General features: G+C 39.3%; 1 protein-coding gene across 3 annotated transcripts in view; it reads right to left on the reverse strand.

Annotated features, from left to right (window-relative positions):
- Nucleotides 1-16999, reverse strand: part of ZNF385B (zinc finger protein 385B) — a 417184-nt gene that overhangs the window by 309074 nt on the left and 91111 nt on the right. For all 3 annotated transcript variants that reach the window (XM_055380327.2, XM_031008822.3, XM_031008823.3), the window contains exons 2-3: nucleotides 14879-15030; nucleotides 13861-14160 (exon numbers count right to left, since the gene is read on the reverse strand). In XM_055380327.2, the coding sequence (XP_055236302.1) occupies nucleotides 13861-14158 (298 nt within the window). In that variant the 5' untranslated portion in view covers nucleotides 14159-14160; nucleotides 14879-15030. The remainder of the gene's footprint in view (nucleotides 1-13860; nucleotides 14161-14878; nucleotides 15031-16999) is intronic.

Genomic DNA, 16999 nt, shown 5'->3' on the forward strand with positions numbered 1-16999 from the left:
GTTGAATTGATCCCTTTACCATTATGTAATGGCCTTCTTTGTCTCTTTTGATCTTTGTTGGTTTAAAGTCTGTTTTATCGGAGACTAGGATTGAAACCCCTGCCTTTTTCTGTTTTCCATTTGCTTGGTAGATCTTCCTCCATCCCTTTATTTTGAGCCTATGTGTGTCTCTGCACGTGAGATGGGTCTCCTGAATACAGCACACTGATGGGTCTTGAATCTTTATTCAATTTGCTAGTCTGTGTCTTTTAATTGGAACATTTAGCCCATTTACATTTAAGGTTAATATTGTTATGTGCGAATTTGATCCTGTCATTATGATGTTAGCTGGTTATTTTGCTCATTAGTTGATGCAGTTTCTTCCTAGCCTCAATGGTCTTTACAATTTGGCATGTTTTTGCAGTTTCTTCCTAGCCTCAATGGTCTTTACAATTTGGCATGTTTTTGCAGTGGCTGGTACCGGTTGTTCCTTTCCATGTTTAGTGCTTCCTTCAGGAGCTCTTGTAGGGCAGGCCTGGTGGTGACAAAATCTCTCAGCATTTGCTTGTCTGTAAAGGATTTTATTTCTCCTTCACTTAGGAAGCTTAGTTTGGCTGGATATGAAATTCTGGGTTGAAAATTCTTTTCTTTAAGAATGTCGAATATTGGCACCCACTCTCTTCTGGCTTGTAGAGTTTCTGCTGAGAGATCCACTGTTAGTCTGATGGGCTTCCTATGTGGGTAACCCGACCTTTCTCTCTGGCTGCCCTTAACATTTTTTCCTTCATTTCAACTTTGGTGAATCTGACAATTATGTGTCTTGGAGTTGCTCTTCTCAAGGAGTATCTTTGTGGCGTTCCCTGTATTTCCTGAATTTGAATGTTGGCCTGCCTTGCTAGGTTGGGGAAGTTCTCCTGGATAATATCCTGAAGAGTGTTTTCCAACTTGCTTCCATTCTCCCCATCACTTTCAAGTACACCAATCAGACGTAGATTTGGTCTTTTCACCTAGTCCCATATATCTTCAAGGCTTTGTTTGTTTCTTTTTACTCTTTTTTCTCTACACTTCTCACTTCATTTCATTCATTTGATCTTCAATCTCTGATACCCTTTCTTCCAGTTGATCGAATCAGCTAGTGAGGCTAGTGCAGTTCTCATGCCATGGTTTTCAGTTCCATCAGGTCATTTAAGGACTTCTCTACACTGGTTATTCTAGTTAGCCATTCGTCTAATCTGTTTTCAAGGTTTTTAGCTTCTTTACAATGGGTTTGAACTTCCTCCTTTAGCTCCGAGAAGTTTGACCACCTGAAGCCTTTTTCTCTCAACTCATCAACGTCATTCTCTGTCCAGCTTTGTTCTGTTGCTGGCAAGGAGCTGTGTTCCTTTGGAGGGGGAGAGGTGCTCTGATTTTTAGAATTTTCAGCTTTTCTGCTCTGTTTTATCCCCATCTTTGTGGTTTTATCCCCATCTTTGTGGTTTTATCTACCTTTGGTCTTTGATGATGGTGACGTACAGATGGGGTTTTGGTGTGGATGTCCTTTCTATTTGTTAGTTTTCCTTCTAACAGTCAGGACCCTCAGCTGCAGGTCTGTTGGAGTTTGCTGGAGGTCCACTCCAGACCTGTTTACCTGGGTATCAGCAGTGGAGGCTGCAGAACAGTGAATATTGCTGAACAGCAAATGTTGCTGCCTGATTGTTCCTCTGGAAGCTTTGTCTCAGAGGGGTATCCAGCTGTGTGAGGTGTCAGTCTGCCCCTACTGGGGGGTGCCTCCCAGTTAGGCTACTCAGGGTCAGGGACCCACTTGAGGAGGCAGTCTGCCCATTCTCAGGTCTCAAACTCCATGCTGGGAGAACCACTAGTCTCTTCAAAGCTGTCAGACAGGGACATTTAAGTCTGCAGAGGTTTCTGCTGCCTTTTGTTTGGCTATGCCCTGCCCCCAGAGGTGGAGTCTACAGAGGCATGCAGGCCTCCTTGAACTGCAGTGGGCTCCACCCAGTTCAAGCTTCCTGGCTGCTTTGTTTACCTACTTAAGCCTCAGCATTGGCAGGCGCCCCTCCCCCAGTCTCGCTGCCACCTTGCAGTTCGATCTCAGACTGCTGTGCTAGCAATGAGCGAGGCTCCGTGGGTGTGGGACCCTCCAAGCCAGGTGCGGGATATAATCTTCTGGTGTGCCATTTGCTAAGACTGTTGGAAAAGCACAGTATTAGGGTGGGAGTGACCCAATTTTCCAGGTGCCATCTGTCACAGTTTCCCTTGGCTAGGAAGGGGAATTCCCTGATGCCTAGTGCTTCCCAGGTGAGGCAATGCCTCACCCTGCTTTGGCTCATGCTCAGTGGGCTGCACTCACTGTCCTGCACCCACTGTCCAACAAGCCCTAGTGAGATGAACCCAGTACCTCAGTTGGAAATGCAGAAATCACCCATCTTCTGCATCACTCACGCTGGGAGCTGTAGAGTGGAGCTGTTCCTATTTGGCCATCTTGCTAGTTTAAAATTTCTAAGACCAAATAAAAGATGCCACTTCTTGAATCACAAGGCAGGGTCTATTTTTCCACCCCTTTAATTTGAGCTGGCATTGTGTCTTAGGCCATTCCTGCTGCTATAACAGAATACCACAGACTGAGGTGATTTTTAAATAATAGAAATTTATTTCTCACAGTTATGAAGGCCAAGAAGTCCAAGATCAAGGTATCAGCAGATTTGGTGACTGCTAAGTGCTTGCTCTCTCCTTCCAAGATGATGCCTTGTTGCTGCATCCTCCACAGGAAACCAACACTGTGTCCTCAACTTGGTTAAAAAGCAGAAGGAGCAGGCAGATCTTGAAGCCTCTTTTATAAGAGCACTAATCCCATTCATAATAGTGGCACCCTCATGGCCTAATCACCTCTCAAAGGCACCACCTCTTAATACTGTCACGCTGGGGTTTAAGTTCTAATGTATGAATTTTAGAGAGACACAAACATTCAAACCATAGCACCTTGTGACTAGCTCTGACCAAAAGAATGCAGTAAGTTGCAGCTTCTGTTCTTGCTGTCTTGCAACACTGCTCTGTGACTGCTAGGTAACAAAGCCTGGTCTAATCTCCTTGGAGAGGGGTCTACTGGTAAGAATTATCCAGCCTACAGCCAGCAGCAACTGCCACATGCATATGTGAAGCCATCTAAAACCATCTAAGACAGTTACTCTGTAGCAGCCTGCAGCTCCACAGATGTGCACCAATGAGTCCGGCACAAGAACCACCTAGCTGAGCCCAGCCCACATTTCTGACCCACAGAATCATAATTTAAAAAATATTGTTTTAAAATTTTTTCTGAAAGCTTCTGCCGACCTTTCCAAACTTCTCTTGTGTTTCCTTCTATTAATAATTGTCTTACTCAGTTTCAGCCACATCTCAGCTTTTTAGACACACCAAGCTTTTCCTCAAGTTGAGATTTTGAGCATTCTCTTCATTCCCTTTGGATCACTTTTCTCCATTCTCTTTGCTTGACTAACTTTTTTTTAGTCTTAAAATTTTAATATTAAATGAGAATGGATAGCAGAGAGCAGGATGTCAGTCACTAGCTATATTAGTTCTACATAGAGAACTAATATGGCCAGTTTTATCTGGACTTGGGAAGCTGTGGATGGCTCATGGAAAATAAGCTCTGCAATTGTGTGGTATCCTGGGGAAGCAATACCTAAGTGAGATGTCTGGAATTGATGCAGAGGCTCCTAGTTAACATAAACCAGAATGACAGAGAGAACTCAGGACAACTTAGCTCTGAATTCCAGCAGCTGCCTGTGACTTTCTTATCTATGTCTTTTCCTGTACCTCTGTTCCCATAGGACCGGAAAACCCTTTTTCCTGTTCTGATTCCTTTCTACCTTTGCAAAGGGATCTTCCTCTTTTCCCTCAAATCATACTTCACTCCAATAATAAGAAACTATTTATAGTTTGTTCCTACATGCATCTGCATTGCCATTGCCTATACCTGGAATGTTTTTTCTTGAATAATTTGAAACTCATCTTTGAATACTCATCTCAAAGATCACCTCCTCTGAGAAGCCTTCCTTGACCTCCATAAAGTTAATCATTCCTTTTTCTGTGCCACATCTACGTTACATGTAGATCTGTCATTGTTCTTAGCATACCATATTGCAATTCACTTATTTAAATATTTATTTTCTCTTGATACTTAAGATATTGTTCTGTTAATCTCTGTAAAATAGGAACTTGGTAATATTTAAAACAAGAAAAATCCCCAAGGGTTCTGTTTCCTATTATCTCTAATTATGCTACTAGAAAACTGGGGGGTTTAGGTGGTCATCTTTATTATAAATTTTAACTGAAATTTTTATCAAGATAACCAGAGATTCACATGCAGTTGTAAGAAATTATGGAGTTTTCTTGAACACCTTGCCCAGCTTCTACCCATAGTAAAAAAAATTTTTTTTTTTGAGATGGAGTCTCACTCTGTCGCCCAGGCTGGAGTGCAGTGGCGTGATCTCAAAATTTTTTAAAGCTATAGAATAATAGTGTAATCAGGATATTGACATTGATCTGATGTACAAAGCTTATTCAGATTTCTCCAGTATTACCTGGATTCCTGTGTGTGTGTGCGTGTGTGTGTGTGTGTGTGTGTGTGTGTGTGTGTGTATGACCTGTGTAGATTCATGTATCCCCCACCAGGGATCTCTCATGTTGCAGTTTTGTACCCATATCTACTTCCTTCTTGAAAATCACGCCTATCCCTTACCAACCACTAATTTGTCCTCTACTTCTACAATTTTGCTATTTCAAAAATGTTGTATAAATGGAATCCATACAGTATGTTACTTTGGGGATTGGCTTTTTCCACTCAGTATAATTCCCTGAAGATCCATCCAAGTTGTTGCATGTATCAAGGGTTCATTCCCTTTTATTGTTGAGTAGTATTCCTTAGTACAGATGTACCACAATTTAACAAGTCACCCCCAAAAGATATCCATGTCAAATCCTTGGAACCTGTGAGTGCTATCTTTTTTGCAAAAAGGCTCATTGCAGATGTGATTGCTAGGAATCTTGAGATGAGGAAACAATCCAGGATTATACAGGTGAGCTCTAAACCCAATGGCAAGCATCCTTATTAGATAAGGAGAAAGGAGATCTGAAGAAAAGATATAGACATACAGAGCAGAAGATGTTGTGAAAACAGAAGCAGAGACTGGAGTGATGCAGCCACAAGCCCAGGAATTCTAGGGCAGCCACCAGAAGTTTTAAATTTTTATGTTTTTTACATTTAAATCTATAATTCACTTTGAGTTAATCTTTTTATATGGTGTCAGAATTTAGGCCTAAGTTTGTTTGTTTTGTTGCCTATAGCTGTTCAATTACTCCAGGACCATTTGTTGAAAAGGTATTCTTTCTCCATTGACTTGCTTTTGTACCTTTATCAAAAAGTCAATTGAGTATGTGTGTGTGGATCTATGTCTGGGTTCCCTAGTCTTTTTCCTCTCTCTCTCTCTCCAATAAAACCACTGTCTTGATTACTTTAACATATAGTAAGCCTCAATATTGGGTAGAGAGATCCCTCCTTTTTTCTTCTTTGTCAAGTTTTAGCTAGTAGCTAAACTAGCTAAAAGGTCTGTGCTTTTTCATATAAATGTTAGCATAATCTTGTCTATGTCTACAAAAAGAACTTGCTGGGATTTTGATAGAAATTGCATGAAAATTATAGATCAGTTTAAGGAGAAATGGCATCTTAATCTTGTTGAGTTTTCTAATCCTGATTTCTAAACACATGGTATGTCTCTCCATTTATTTAGGTCTTCCATTTCTTTTCTCAGCATTTTGTAATTTTCAGCATACAGATCCTACACATGTTTTTTAAAGTATATATCTAAGTATTTCATTTTATTAGGAAGTGATTATAAATGGTATTGCATTTTAAAATTTTGATTTCCATATGTTCATTTTTAGTATATAAATATAATATGCAATTGATTTTTTTTTTTTTTGAGACAGGGTCTCACTCTGTCATGCAGTCTGGAGTACAGTGGTGTGATTGCAGCTCACTGCAGCCTCGACCTCTTGAGCCCAAGCAATCCTCCCACCACAGCCTCCTGAGTAGCTGGGACTACAGGTGTGCACCACCATGCCTGGCTAACATTTTCTTTCTTTCTTTTTTTTTGCTTTTTAGAGACAGGTTGTGTTGCCCAGGCTGGTCTTGAACTCCTAGGCTCAAGTGATCCTCTTTTCTCAGTCTCCCAAAGTACTGGGATTACAGGCTTTTATTTTTATTTGTTTTTCTTGCCTTATTATAATGGCTAGAACTTCCAGCACCATTTTGAATAAGAGAATTGAGAGTGGACATCCTTCCCCTGCTCTTGGTCTTACGAGAAAAACATTCGGTCTTTCACCATTAAGTATGATGTTACCTGTAGGCTTTGTTTAGATGCTTCTTTAAATCAAGGTAGTTTCCCTCTATTCCTAGCTTGCTGAAAATGTGTGTTGGGTTTTCTCAAATGCTTTTACTGCATTAATGGATGTGATCATGTGACTTCTCTTCTTTAGCTTGTTGATATGGTAGATTTTTTTGTTTTGGTTTTGGTTTTTAGAGATGGAGTCCTGCTCTGTTGCCCAGGCTGGAGTGCAGTGGCGTGATTTCGGCTCACTGCAACCTCCACCTCCCAGGTTCAAGTGATTCTCCTGCCTCAGCCTCCTGAGTAGCTGGGATTACAGGCACTCACTACTATGCCCAGCTAATTTTTTTATATTTTTAGTAGAGACGGGGTTTTGCCACGTTGGCCAGGCTGGTCTCAAACTGCTGACCTCAGGTGATATGCCCACTTCAGCCTCCCAAAGTGCTGGGATTACAGGTGTGAGCCACCATGCCCAGGTGGTAGATTATTAATTTTTAAATGGTGAGCCAGTTTTGCATACCTGGAATAAATCCCACTTAGTTATGGTATATAATTCTTTTCATACATTGCTGGATTCAATTTGCTCACATTTTGTTGATAATTTTTTACTCTAAGTTTATGAGATACTATTCTGTAGGGTTTCTAAAAATAATGTGTCGTCTGATTTGGGTATTAGGATAATACTAGCCTCATAAAATAAGTTGGGAAGTGTTTCCTCTTCTATTTTCTGAAAGCAACTGTATAAAATTGGTGTCAGTTTAAAAAATCCTTGGTAGAATTCTCCACTGAAACCATATGAATCCAGAAATTTGTTTTTCAAGTGCTTTGTAATGATAAATTCAGCTTATTTGATGGCTATAGACCTATTCAGATTGTCTACTTTTAAATTTATGTTTATGTTTATTTGAGATGGAGTCTTGCTCTGTCTCCCAGGCTGGAGTGCAATGGCACAATCTTGGCTCACCAAAACCTATGCCTCCTGGGTTCTAGCGATTCTCCTGTCTCAACCTCCAGAATAGCTGGGAATCCAGGCACTTGTCACCATGCTAGGTAAATTTTTGTATTTTTAATAGAGGTGGAGTTTCACCATGTTGGCCAGGCTGGTATCAACACCTGACCTCAAGTGATCTGCCCACCTCAGCCTCCCAAAGTGCTGGGATTACAGGCATAAGCCACCACACCTGGCCCAGATAGTCTATTTTTATTTTAGTTGAATTTTAGTTATTTATGGTTTCTGAAGGACTGGTTCACCCTTCTCACTTGTCAAATTTATAAACACAAGTTTTTAGTATTTGCTTATTATATTTTTAATTGCTGCAAGTTGTGTCATAATATCATGTATCTCATTGGTATCTTCTTCTTTCTTCTTGTACTCATCAGTCTTGCTAAAAGCTTATAAATTTCATTGATTTTTCTTTCTTAAAGAATAAGCTTTTTGTTTTATGGACTTTTCCTCTATTGCTTTCCTATTTTCAACTTCACAGATTGTTGGTTTAGGTCTTTATTACTTTCTTCCTTCCATTTGCTTGTGGTTTGGTTTTTCTATTCTTTTCTAGCTTCTTGGTTGGGAACTTACTTATTTGAGAACTTTGTTTCATTTCAAATATAAGCATTTAAGGCTATAAATTTCCAGCTCAGCACTGCTTTAGCTTCATCCCACATATTTCACTATGTTGTGCTTTAATTTTCATCTAGTTTTTCCTTTGAGACTTCTTCTTTGATTCATAGATTATTTAAGAGATATATTGTTTAATTTTCCTGTTGTTTTTCTACTACTAATTTCTACTTGATTTCATTATGGTCAGAGAAAATATTGTATATGATTACAGTTCCTTCAAATGCATTAAGGTTTGTGTTATGGTCCAATATATGGTCTACCTTTGTGAATAGCTGTATAGGCACTTGGAAAAAATAGTGTTCTACTGTTATTGAGTAGAGGTCTATATAAATTAATTAGATCCTTTTAGTTGATTATATTGTTCAGTTCCTCTATATTCTTGCTTATTTTGTTTAATAATCCTATCAGTTGCTGAGAGTAGGTCCCCAACTGCAATTGTAAATTTATCCACTTCTTTTTTCTGCTCTATCAGTTTTTGCTTCATGTATTTTGAGGCTCTGTTGTCTGGTGCATGAACATTTAGGATCATTAGGTCTTCCTGGTGAGTTGAATATTTTATCAGTACATAATGTCTCACTCTGTCCCTAGTAAATTTCTTTACTCCCTACTTCATCAGATATTAATATAGCTACCCCTGCCTTTATTTTTTAAATTACTGTTTGCACGATATATTCTTTTCCGTCCTTTTACTTTCAACATACCTCTTACTGATTTTGAAGTGAGTTTCTTGTAAGCAGCATATAGTTGGGTTTTTTTTAAATGCATTTTTTCTTTTGATTGGTCTATTTAGGCTATTTACATTTAAAGTAATTATTGATGTTAGCCTTTAAGTTTGACATTTTATTATTTGCTTTCTGTTTTTTCCTTTGCTTCTTGGTCCTCTGTTTCTCTCTTCTTTCTGTCCTGTGGTTTACTTGAACACTTTTTAGGACTCCATCTTTATTTATTTATATTTTGGTTGTATCTCTTTGTATAGTTTTCATAGCGGTTGCCATTAATATTATAATGATATACACATGTGACTTATGGCAGACAATTTATTGGTATCAGCATTTAACTTCCCTACTTTCAAATATCATTGTTTTTAGCATCAGATGATTATATTTTGTTTCAGTCATCAAATATGATTTACAAAACTCATGAAGAAAATGATAATGTAAAGATTAATTTTATGTGTCAACTTGACTGGGTCACTGGATGTTCAGATATTTGGTTACACATTATTCTGCATACTTCTTCCTGCCTCACTGCCTTCCACCTGTGACATTAGTTTCTTTTCCTGCCTTCAGACTCAAATTGAAACATCAGCTCCTCTTGGGTCTTGAGCCAGCCAGTCCTCAGACTAGAACTATACCATCAATTCTTCTGAATCTCATGTTTTTTGGACTTATGCTGGAATAACACCATTGGCTGTCCTGGGTCTTCAGATTTCCTACAGATCTTGAAAATTGGAGGCCTCCATAATTGTGTGAGCTAATTCCTTTCTCCTACTGGTTCTGCTTCTCTGGAGAACCCTACTACAGGTAGTTTATTATGTACCATATTTCTATTCTTTCCATTGTTCTTTCTTCTTTCCTTCTCAAAGCTCCAAGATTCACTTTCATTTCCTTTCTAGTTGAAAAATTTCCTTTAGCCAATATTTAAGTATAAACCTGCTAATGATAATTTATGCTGCCTAGTACAAACTCCAACTCATGTGATGATAGATATTTAATTTCAGGCAGTATGGAGTGACTTTCCCCAGAGTTGCATCCAGATTTGGGGTGGGTTGAGGAGGGTACTTATGGGCTTACATGGTTCCAGGGCTCAGGTAGGAGTGTTTATGGCCTGGCTGTCACTTCTGCACATGGACATCTGCTGAGGCATGTTTATTTCTGTCTGATATTTAGTCATTAGTTCATGCAGGAACTGTGAGGTATTTCTTTGCTGTGGTACATGTAAAACAGTGTCCTGCCACTGTCCCAGTCTAACAGAAAAGACTATGTCCCTGTGGTTCCCAGGTTCAACCAGCAGCTTCTGTACTCCCTAAGCCCATAAGAAATTATGAGACAGCCTCAGGTCCATCTGCCCACCCTTGCTAGGGGCCAGGAACACCAGGATCTTACTGCCTTTGTGGACCCTGTGAGACATAGAAACTCACAACTACTTTTTCCTTTCTGGAAGCCAAGACCCATCTGCGGTTTCTGTTATTTCCACTTACTCCTTGGAACTGGATGGGGAAAGCATTAGGGATCTTTTATATGCAAACTAAGTTACCTCAGCTCTTTTTGCTTCTCCTTTGAGTCTCTCTTTCATCGCCCAGAGTATTCATAAAACATTTGGCTAGGGAGACAGTGCTGGGAAAAGCATTTTGCTGCTACTTATCACAAGTCCTTTGCTCACTTTGGTACATTGATCACACACACACACACACCACACACACACACACACACACACACACACACACACAGCAGACTGGTTTCAGGTACACTCTAAGAATCTTCCTGTTGTTCTAAAGCTCAGATCTAAAAGTTCTGTAAATACCCTGAATACTAAATTTGGCAGAAGAACTTCCAGTGGTTAGGGGTCAGCCACCTTTTAATACTAGAAACAAGTCTCAACCATCACCCTGTGGACCCAATTCCCATCGATGCCAACTCCAACACTATAAAACCGACCCAGAAGAGGGGAAGTCACCTCTTAAATTAACAGTTCTTGGGAAGAATATCTACTACCACATATTTTTCTCTGTGGGCATGAAATGGGCTTCAATTTTCTTCCCTGTGTTTGTTCTCTGGGGCTGTTGTAACAAAGTACTACAAACTAGTGGCTTACACAACAGAAATGTATCATCTTATAGTTCTAGAGGCTAGAAGTATAAAAAATCAATGTGTTACTTGGGTTGGGTCCTTCTGAGGGCTGTGAGGGAAGGATCTATTCTAGGGCTCTCTCCTTGGCTTGTAGATGTCTGTCTTCTCCCTGTATCTCTTCTCACATCATCTTCCCTCTCTGTGCACATCTGTCTCTGAGTCCGAATTTCCATTTTTTTGTAAGGTTATCAGTCATATTGGATTACAGCCCACCCTAATGACTTCATTTTAACTTAATTACCTCTGTAAAGACCCTAGCTCTAAATAAGGTCATATTCTGAGGTACTGGGGGTTAGAATTCCAATATATTTGTGTGTGTGTGTGTGAAGAAACACAATTCAACCCATAATATTCTCTGAAGCCAAGTGATGGGCAAAAAAGGAAGACTGGCATTTTGTTTCTTATTTAGGCGCTTGCTTTGTCAGTGGGCTTGCCAGCCTCCCCTGTGTTACCTGAGCAGGAAAGAAAAGCCCCCTGCAGTCCACTCCACCTGTACTTGCCTGGGCCCCAACAGTTCCAGGTTTTCAAGAGGAATGTTCATTCTCAGATGGATTCTGACCTCAATCCCCCAGCATTGAGGCATATGAGAACAGACGACACAATCTTGCCAGGACTAACACAGTGTGGAAGAAAGAGGCACATACAGTCAAGGAATGAAGGCTTCTGCTAACAACTATGAGTAAGCTGGAAGATGCAGCTATCTCACAAGGGACTCTCAATGCCTAAGGGACCATCTGGGGGATCCCTTCATCCACAGGGTCTGTTAAGAGGATGTATGACCCACAGAGACAGCCAAAATAGTAGTCATCAATTAAGAACAGCATTGCCACCTTGCAGAGGCTGTAAGGTAAGGTAAACCTCCGCCTTTCTATCCTTCTATGGTTTCCCACCACTAGGCTGAAGAGCAGGCTGAGGCAGGGGGAGGGTAGAAGCTCATGTGCCCAGCCCTCCACTCTAAGTTCTAGAGTCCATCTAGACAAATCTTAATTTGGCAATAAAATGATGTTTTTATAAATAGAACCGAACTTCTAAATGAAAGAATCTTTCTGAATATACAAAAGTGAGAAGTTATGAGTTGAGAGAGTGTTAAGAGAGTTGCTACCCAGCAGGAAACACAAATTTGATAGATCAAAAGTGAGGAAAGTGACCAAAAAAAATGAAATGATGTCAGGCTTGAACCTCATTCAGTGGAGACTCTAAACAGTAGATAGTGTACGCATGCACACATGATAGCACTAGGTATATTCCGCTTTAGTTCCTGCTGTTTCACTTAGCATTATATCACGGACAATTTCCCCTATCATGAGATATTCTTCAGAAATATAATTTTAATGACTATGGTATTTATAGACATTTACACCATAACAGATGTAATTCAAACTTTTACTCAGGCTATGTGTGCTCTAACTTAGGTATCAGTTTTGAACCTAACACTAAATATATATATAATATTATTAATAATATAATATTATATATTTTATAAATATATTTTGCTTTTTGAAATGGAGTCTCACTCTGTTGCCCAGGCTGGAGCACAGTGGTGTGATCTCGGCTCAATGCAACCTCTACCTCCTGGGTTCAAGCGATTTTCCTGCCTCAGACTCCTGAGTAGCTGGGATTACAGGTGTGTGCCACCACACCTGACTAATTTTTGTAATTTTAGTAGATACAGGGTTTCACCATGTTGCCCAGGCGGGTCTTGAACTCCTGACCTCAAGCGATCTGCCTGCCTTGGCCTCCCAAAGTGCTGGGATTACAGGCGTGAGCCACTGAGCCAGGCCATAACATTAACTATATTTTTAATATACAACTATAGGTAAATGAATACACCTTGGAACAATTACAATAAATAGAAAATGGAAAAATAATTTTTCTACTATTATAAGTGTGTACCTTAAATGCTGTAAGCCCCTTTACTTTCTTTCACAGCATGTTAAATATTGACTTAAGAAAACAATTTAATGAAATTAAATCATCAACTGAGTAAAAAGTAGTTAGATTTGGCTTGAAATATAAAAATAATTTATTTACAACCCACCAAGAACCATGTAACAGCACTGAGTGAAATTCCAACAAATGTTTTCTCTGTATCATCTCACTTCAAGCTGGGGCCTCATTACAGAGCAAACCCTTGCTAGAGCAGAATTTGGAGCTCTTCCCCCACATTTGGGAGGAGGCTTATCTTGGCCTCCCACCTCAAACCTTGGGAGGAAGACTGTCTTTTGTAGAAATCTTCACCATGGATAACAATAAATTTCACATTTTTCTTTAATTCTGTCACAGTGAAGATACCCAGTGACCAGCAATGTGGAAGAGGAGGGGCTGCCCAAGGATAAGATAAAGGATTTGAAAGATTGTTTAGAATTCAGGGCAGAGGCAGAAATGCAAAAATTCCTGAGCTTCTGCTTCTATCCAGCCCACAAGGAAAGGGTGAGAGGCAAGTGAAAGCGATGGATGATGGTGCTGGATTTCAGAGGGAAGCCTTGTTGGTTTTGGCAATGCCTGTTCCTATTGTTAGAACACCCAGCACACTGCTGGCAACTCTCTAAAAGAATATGACAAGTTTAACATGCAAGATTAATGCTCCTCTCCTGCATCACAGGATGTTATAAATAAAGCTGTAGCTTTTTATATACTATCAAGTGGTATGCCACCCAATAGAAAGCAGATAAAGGAAACCCAGGAAAGCTAATTTTAAGAGAGGGAAAAAATGACATCACTGATGCATTTTAAACACATTTCAAAATACATTCAGAAGTGTTCACACATTGTGGGGATACAGGAAGTCTCTGGCCCCATATACAAATTGTGCATATGTGTGTATGTGTGTGTGCCAGTGTGTATGTCAGTGGGTGTAACAAATATTTCGAGAGGTGACAAACAGCTCATGTATTTTACCTGTAGGAGAAAGAGTACATGTTATCATGGTAGCCCAGTTTTAAGGTAAAAATTAAGTCTTGTTCTAAATCCTTCATTTTCCAGACCAGGACCATCTCTCCCCGCAGCACATGGAACCCGGGACCCTGCCTCCTACCTGTGCTGCTGTTGCTGCTGGGGCTGGCCTGGGCGGGTGGTGGGGGCTGCCCATCACTCAGCTGCTTCACTCGTTTGCGGTGGGATTTGCCGTTGGAATGCACCTGAGCCTGGGCTGCAGAGTTCAGCTGGATGTTGCACACCTCACAGAAGGAGAAAAGAATTTTCTTTTTCTCTTTGCTCAACTGGTCCTCAGGCCTGTCGTTCTTTATCCCCTTTTCTTCAAAGCCCCGTAGAAAATTTGCCATATTCATGATTCCATCTTCAAGATGGTTGTCAGGGCTTAAGGAGTACCTCATGCCTGAAAAACAAAACAAGTACAAGTGCTTCTGAAATTATATATGCCTTATTTTCTAGTATGATTACAATTAATCTTTAAGGGTTTGTTTAAGCTAAAAGTTGCCCAGCTACCCAGTGGTTACTACTAGAAAAAAAATCATCAAAAGTACCTACGTAAGCAAGTATGGTCTTTGAACATGAGTTCCTTGTGCCTGGGGGTTTTTGAACAGAAGTTCCTTTCACCTGGAGCACTTTATACCCCATCCTTGCCCCTCTTCCCATCACCTCCCACCCTCTTTACTCTCTTAACTTCTCACCCATGAGATCTCAGCTGGCAAATTACCTTCCTCATGAAACCCTTTCTGACCCTGGACACAAGGCAAGATCTGGTTATAGGCTCATATAGTGCTATGTGACACCTATCAGAGTATGCATTTCTTAGGCAATTGTGCAATTACTTGGCTTATGTCTGTCTCCCCATTACAGTATGAGCTCTATGAGGACAGTCACCTCGTCTCTGGATACCCCTTAGGCCTACAACTGCACCTTTTACATAATAGGCATTCAAATTTTATTGAAGAAAGGAATAAATGATGTTATGAATCTGGAATTGTGAAAATATTCATATGTAGACACAAATATATATACAATCAGCATACACTTGGGCATATACAAACAGATACATGCCTTAACTGCAGGGCAGGTAACAAAGAACAAAATACTGTATGTCTGCAACTTACATTGGGTTGTGTTCTAAAAGTCCCTTTATAAGTCAGCTGACAGGAATTTGGACATATTTTCTTATTCTTGTAGTGAAACAAATTGTTTTTCGGTTTCCAGGTTAGCCCATAAACATCAATTTAATATTTGATGGAGTTGAAATGTAGAACATCTGAAATACAAAATAATATAAAATTTTAGTAAACTGGTAATTGAAAAAGAATGAAATAGAATAAGAAATAATTTTTTATATTTTTAAGTGTTGATGTTTTCTTCGTTTGTTTAGATAAGAGTACAGAGGTAGATTATAAACTAAGGGAAGATTCGAAAGGGATTTTCAGTACTTTGAGACCCTTGGTTGATGAAGATTGCCTTGCCATTTTATTTTTTTCAGTGCCATTTTATGTAATTTTTCATTTTAGTTAATACCAGGAATACCAGCATTTTCAAAATTATCAGTGGGATTATAACAATATTTTGGTTTACAATTCGAATAAATAAAAAGACACTTCCCAAAAAGAAAGGGGAGGGGAATTTGGCAAAAATTAAGGGAAAGGGGTATGTGTGAGAAAGAATGGCTGAGGTGACAGTGCTGTGCCATAAGAGATGAAGGGTTTATATGAAGGAAGGATCATGGCTTGTAAGGGACTTCTTATAGAACCAACTCAGGGGGAATGCAAGGTATTGGCTTTCAACAGTCCTTTTGATCCAAGTTGTCTCAGAGCTCTAAGAAAAGGAAGGAGCTACTAGAGACAAGACCCTATCTGGAGTGTTCACAAGCAGGATGTTTAAAATTCGGAAAAGGTATGACCATAAAACCAGATATTGATTCTAATGTATAGTATGCCAAAAAATCTCCTTGTTTATACCCATACATCCAATTGTGAAGGTTGTCTGAACACTGTTAATTTTGATATGCAAAACCTACTTGTCCCTTTTAATACTTTAACCTGATAATGCCATTTTAAAGAACTCTCTTACACAAAATTTTCCAAGTCAATCTATTCCTTTTAGCTCCTGCCTTAAAATCTGCTCAAACTATGCAGAAATCAGGTTTAAGCAGTTCCTGTAGCTAAACTACAGAAAATAATTCAGCTATAATTGAAATGGGGTTTGAACTGCACATAAATATTTTTGCTTTTATTCTTTAAACCTAAGATATTATGTTATCACAAAGTCACTTTTCTCATACAACTTAAGAAAATATCAGTGCCATATTAGTTATGTTCAAATATCTATGTCTTCTCTTAAAATATTAAAACATATCATAAGAATTAGTTGAAATAAGTGATTTTTAAAATAAGCTCATTACTAACATTTCGCACTGTCTAGAAAACTAATCCACTGTGAAACATAAGAAAAGCCAGTAACGTTTAACCTTGCAGAACGAGGCCAGGCACCATTGTACTCAATCATTGAAACCTAAGCTTATATTTCAACTCAAGCAAGCAAGATCCTTGACTCAGAGGAGAACTGTTGACACTTTCATCTGAAAATTTAACCTGGAGGTGCCCAGGCTTGTCCATATTGCAGATTAACACACGGTATTTCAGAGACATAAGACACACATTATAATGTTCCTATGACTTTTTTGTTTGCATTACCTTATTAAAAATAAAGCCATGTTACCTGTGCTTTTATGATTGCCATTTATCCTGGAAATTATTCTACTTTTGATTTATTTAAATATACATATTTTAAGTAGGAAGAAAGATATCTTCCATATAAAATAAATGGCTCTTCTAGAATTCTGTAACCTCTTCAGAGTACCAGCATCCTCCATAACTTTTCAACCCTATTTTACCTTCTCCAAGAGTTATTCTCACAAGTGGTCTCCCAAACCTCCAACACCGCATTCATGGGCCACTCTAGAAAAGACCCAATGCCTGGGGGTGGGGTATGCATTCTGTTCACCAAATCCCAATTTATTAGTCCTAGTTCTGGCTTCACACTTCCCTCTTTCTCAGGGGAAAAATAAGATCAGCTTCTGTTAACAGCCACTTGCAACCAAAGTATATTTAGCTGCAGAGGTCTTGGGAAAATGACCTAGAGGTGGCAGAGAGGCAAGATATCAGAGTCTCAGCATCCACTTTTGGCCTGAGATGATATAATTTCTCGGCTTATAATATGTGTGAATGTGA

This window comes from Gorilla gorilla, chromosome 11, assembly GCF_029281585.2.
Source record: "Gorilla gorilla gorilla isolate KB3781 chromosome 11, NHGRI_mGorGor1-v2.1_pri, whole genome shotgun sequence".
NCBI lineage: Eukaryota > Metazoa > Chordata > Mammalia > Primates > Hominidae > Gorilla > Gorilla gorilla.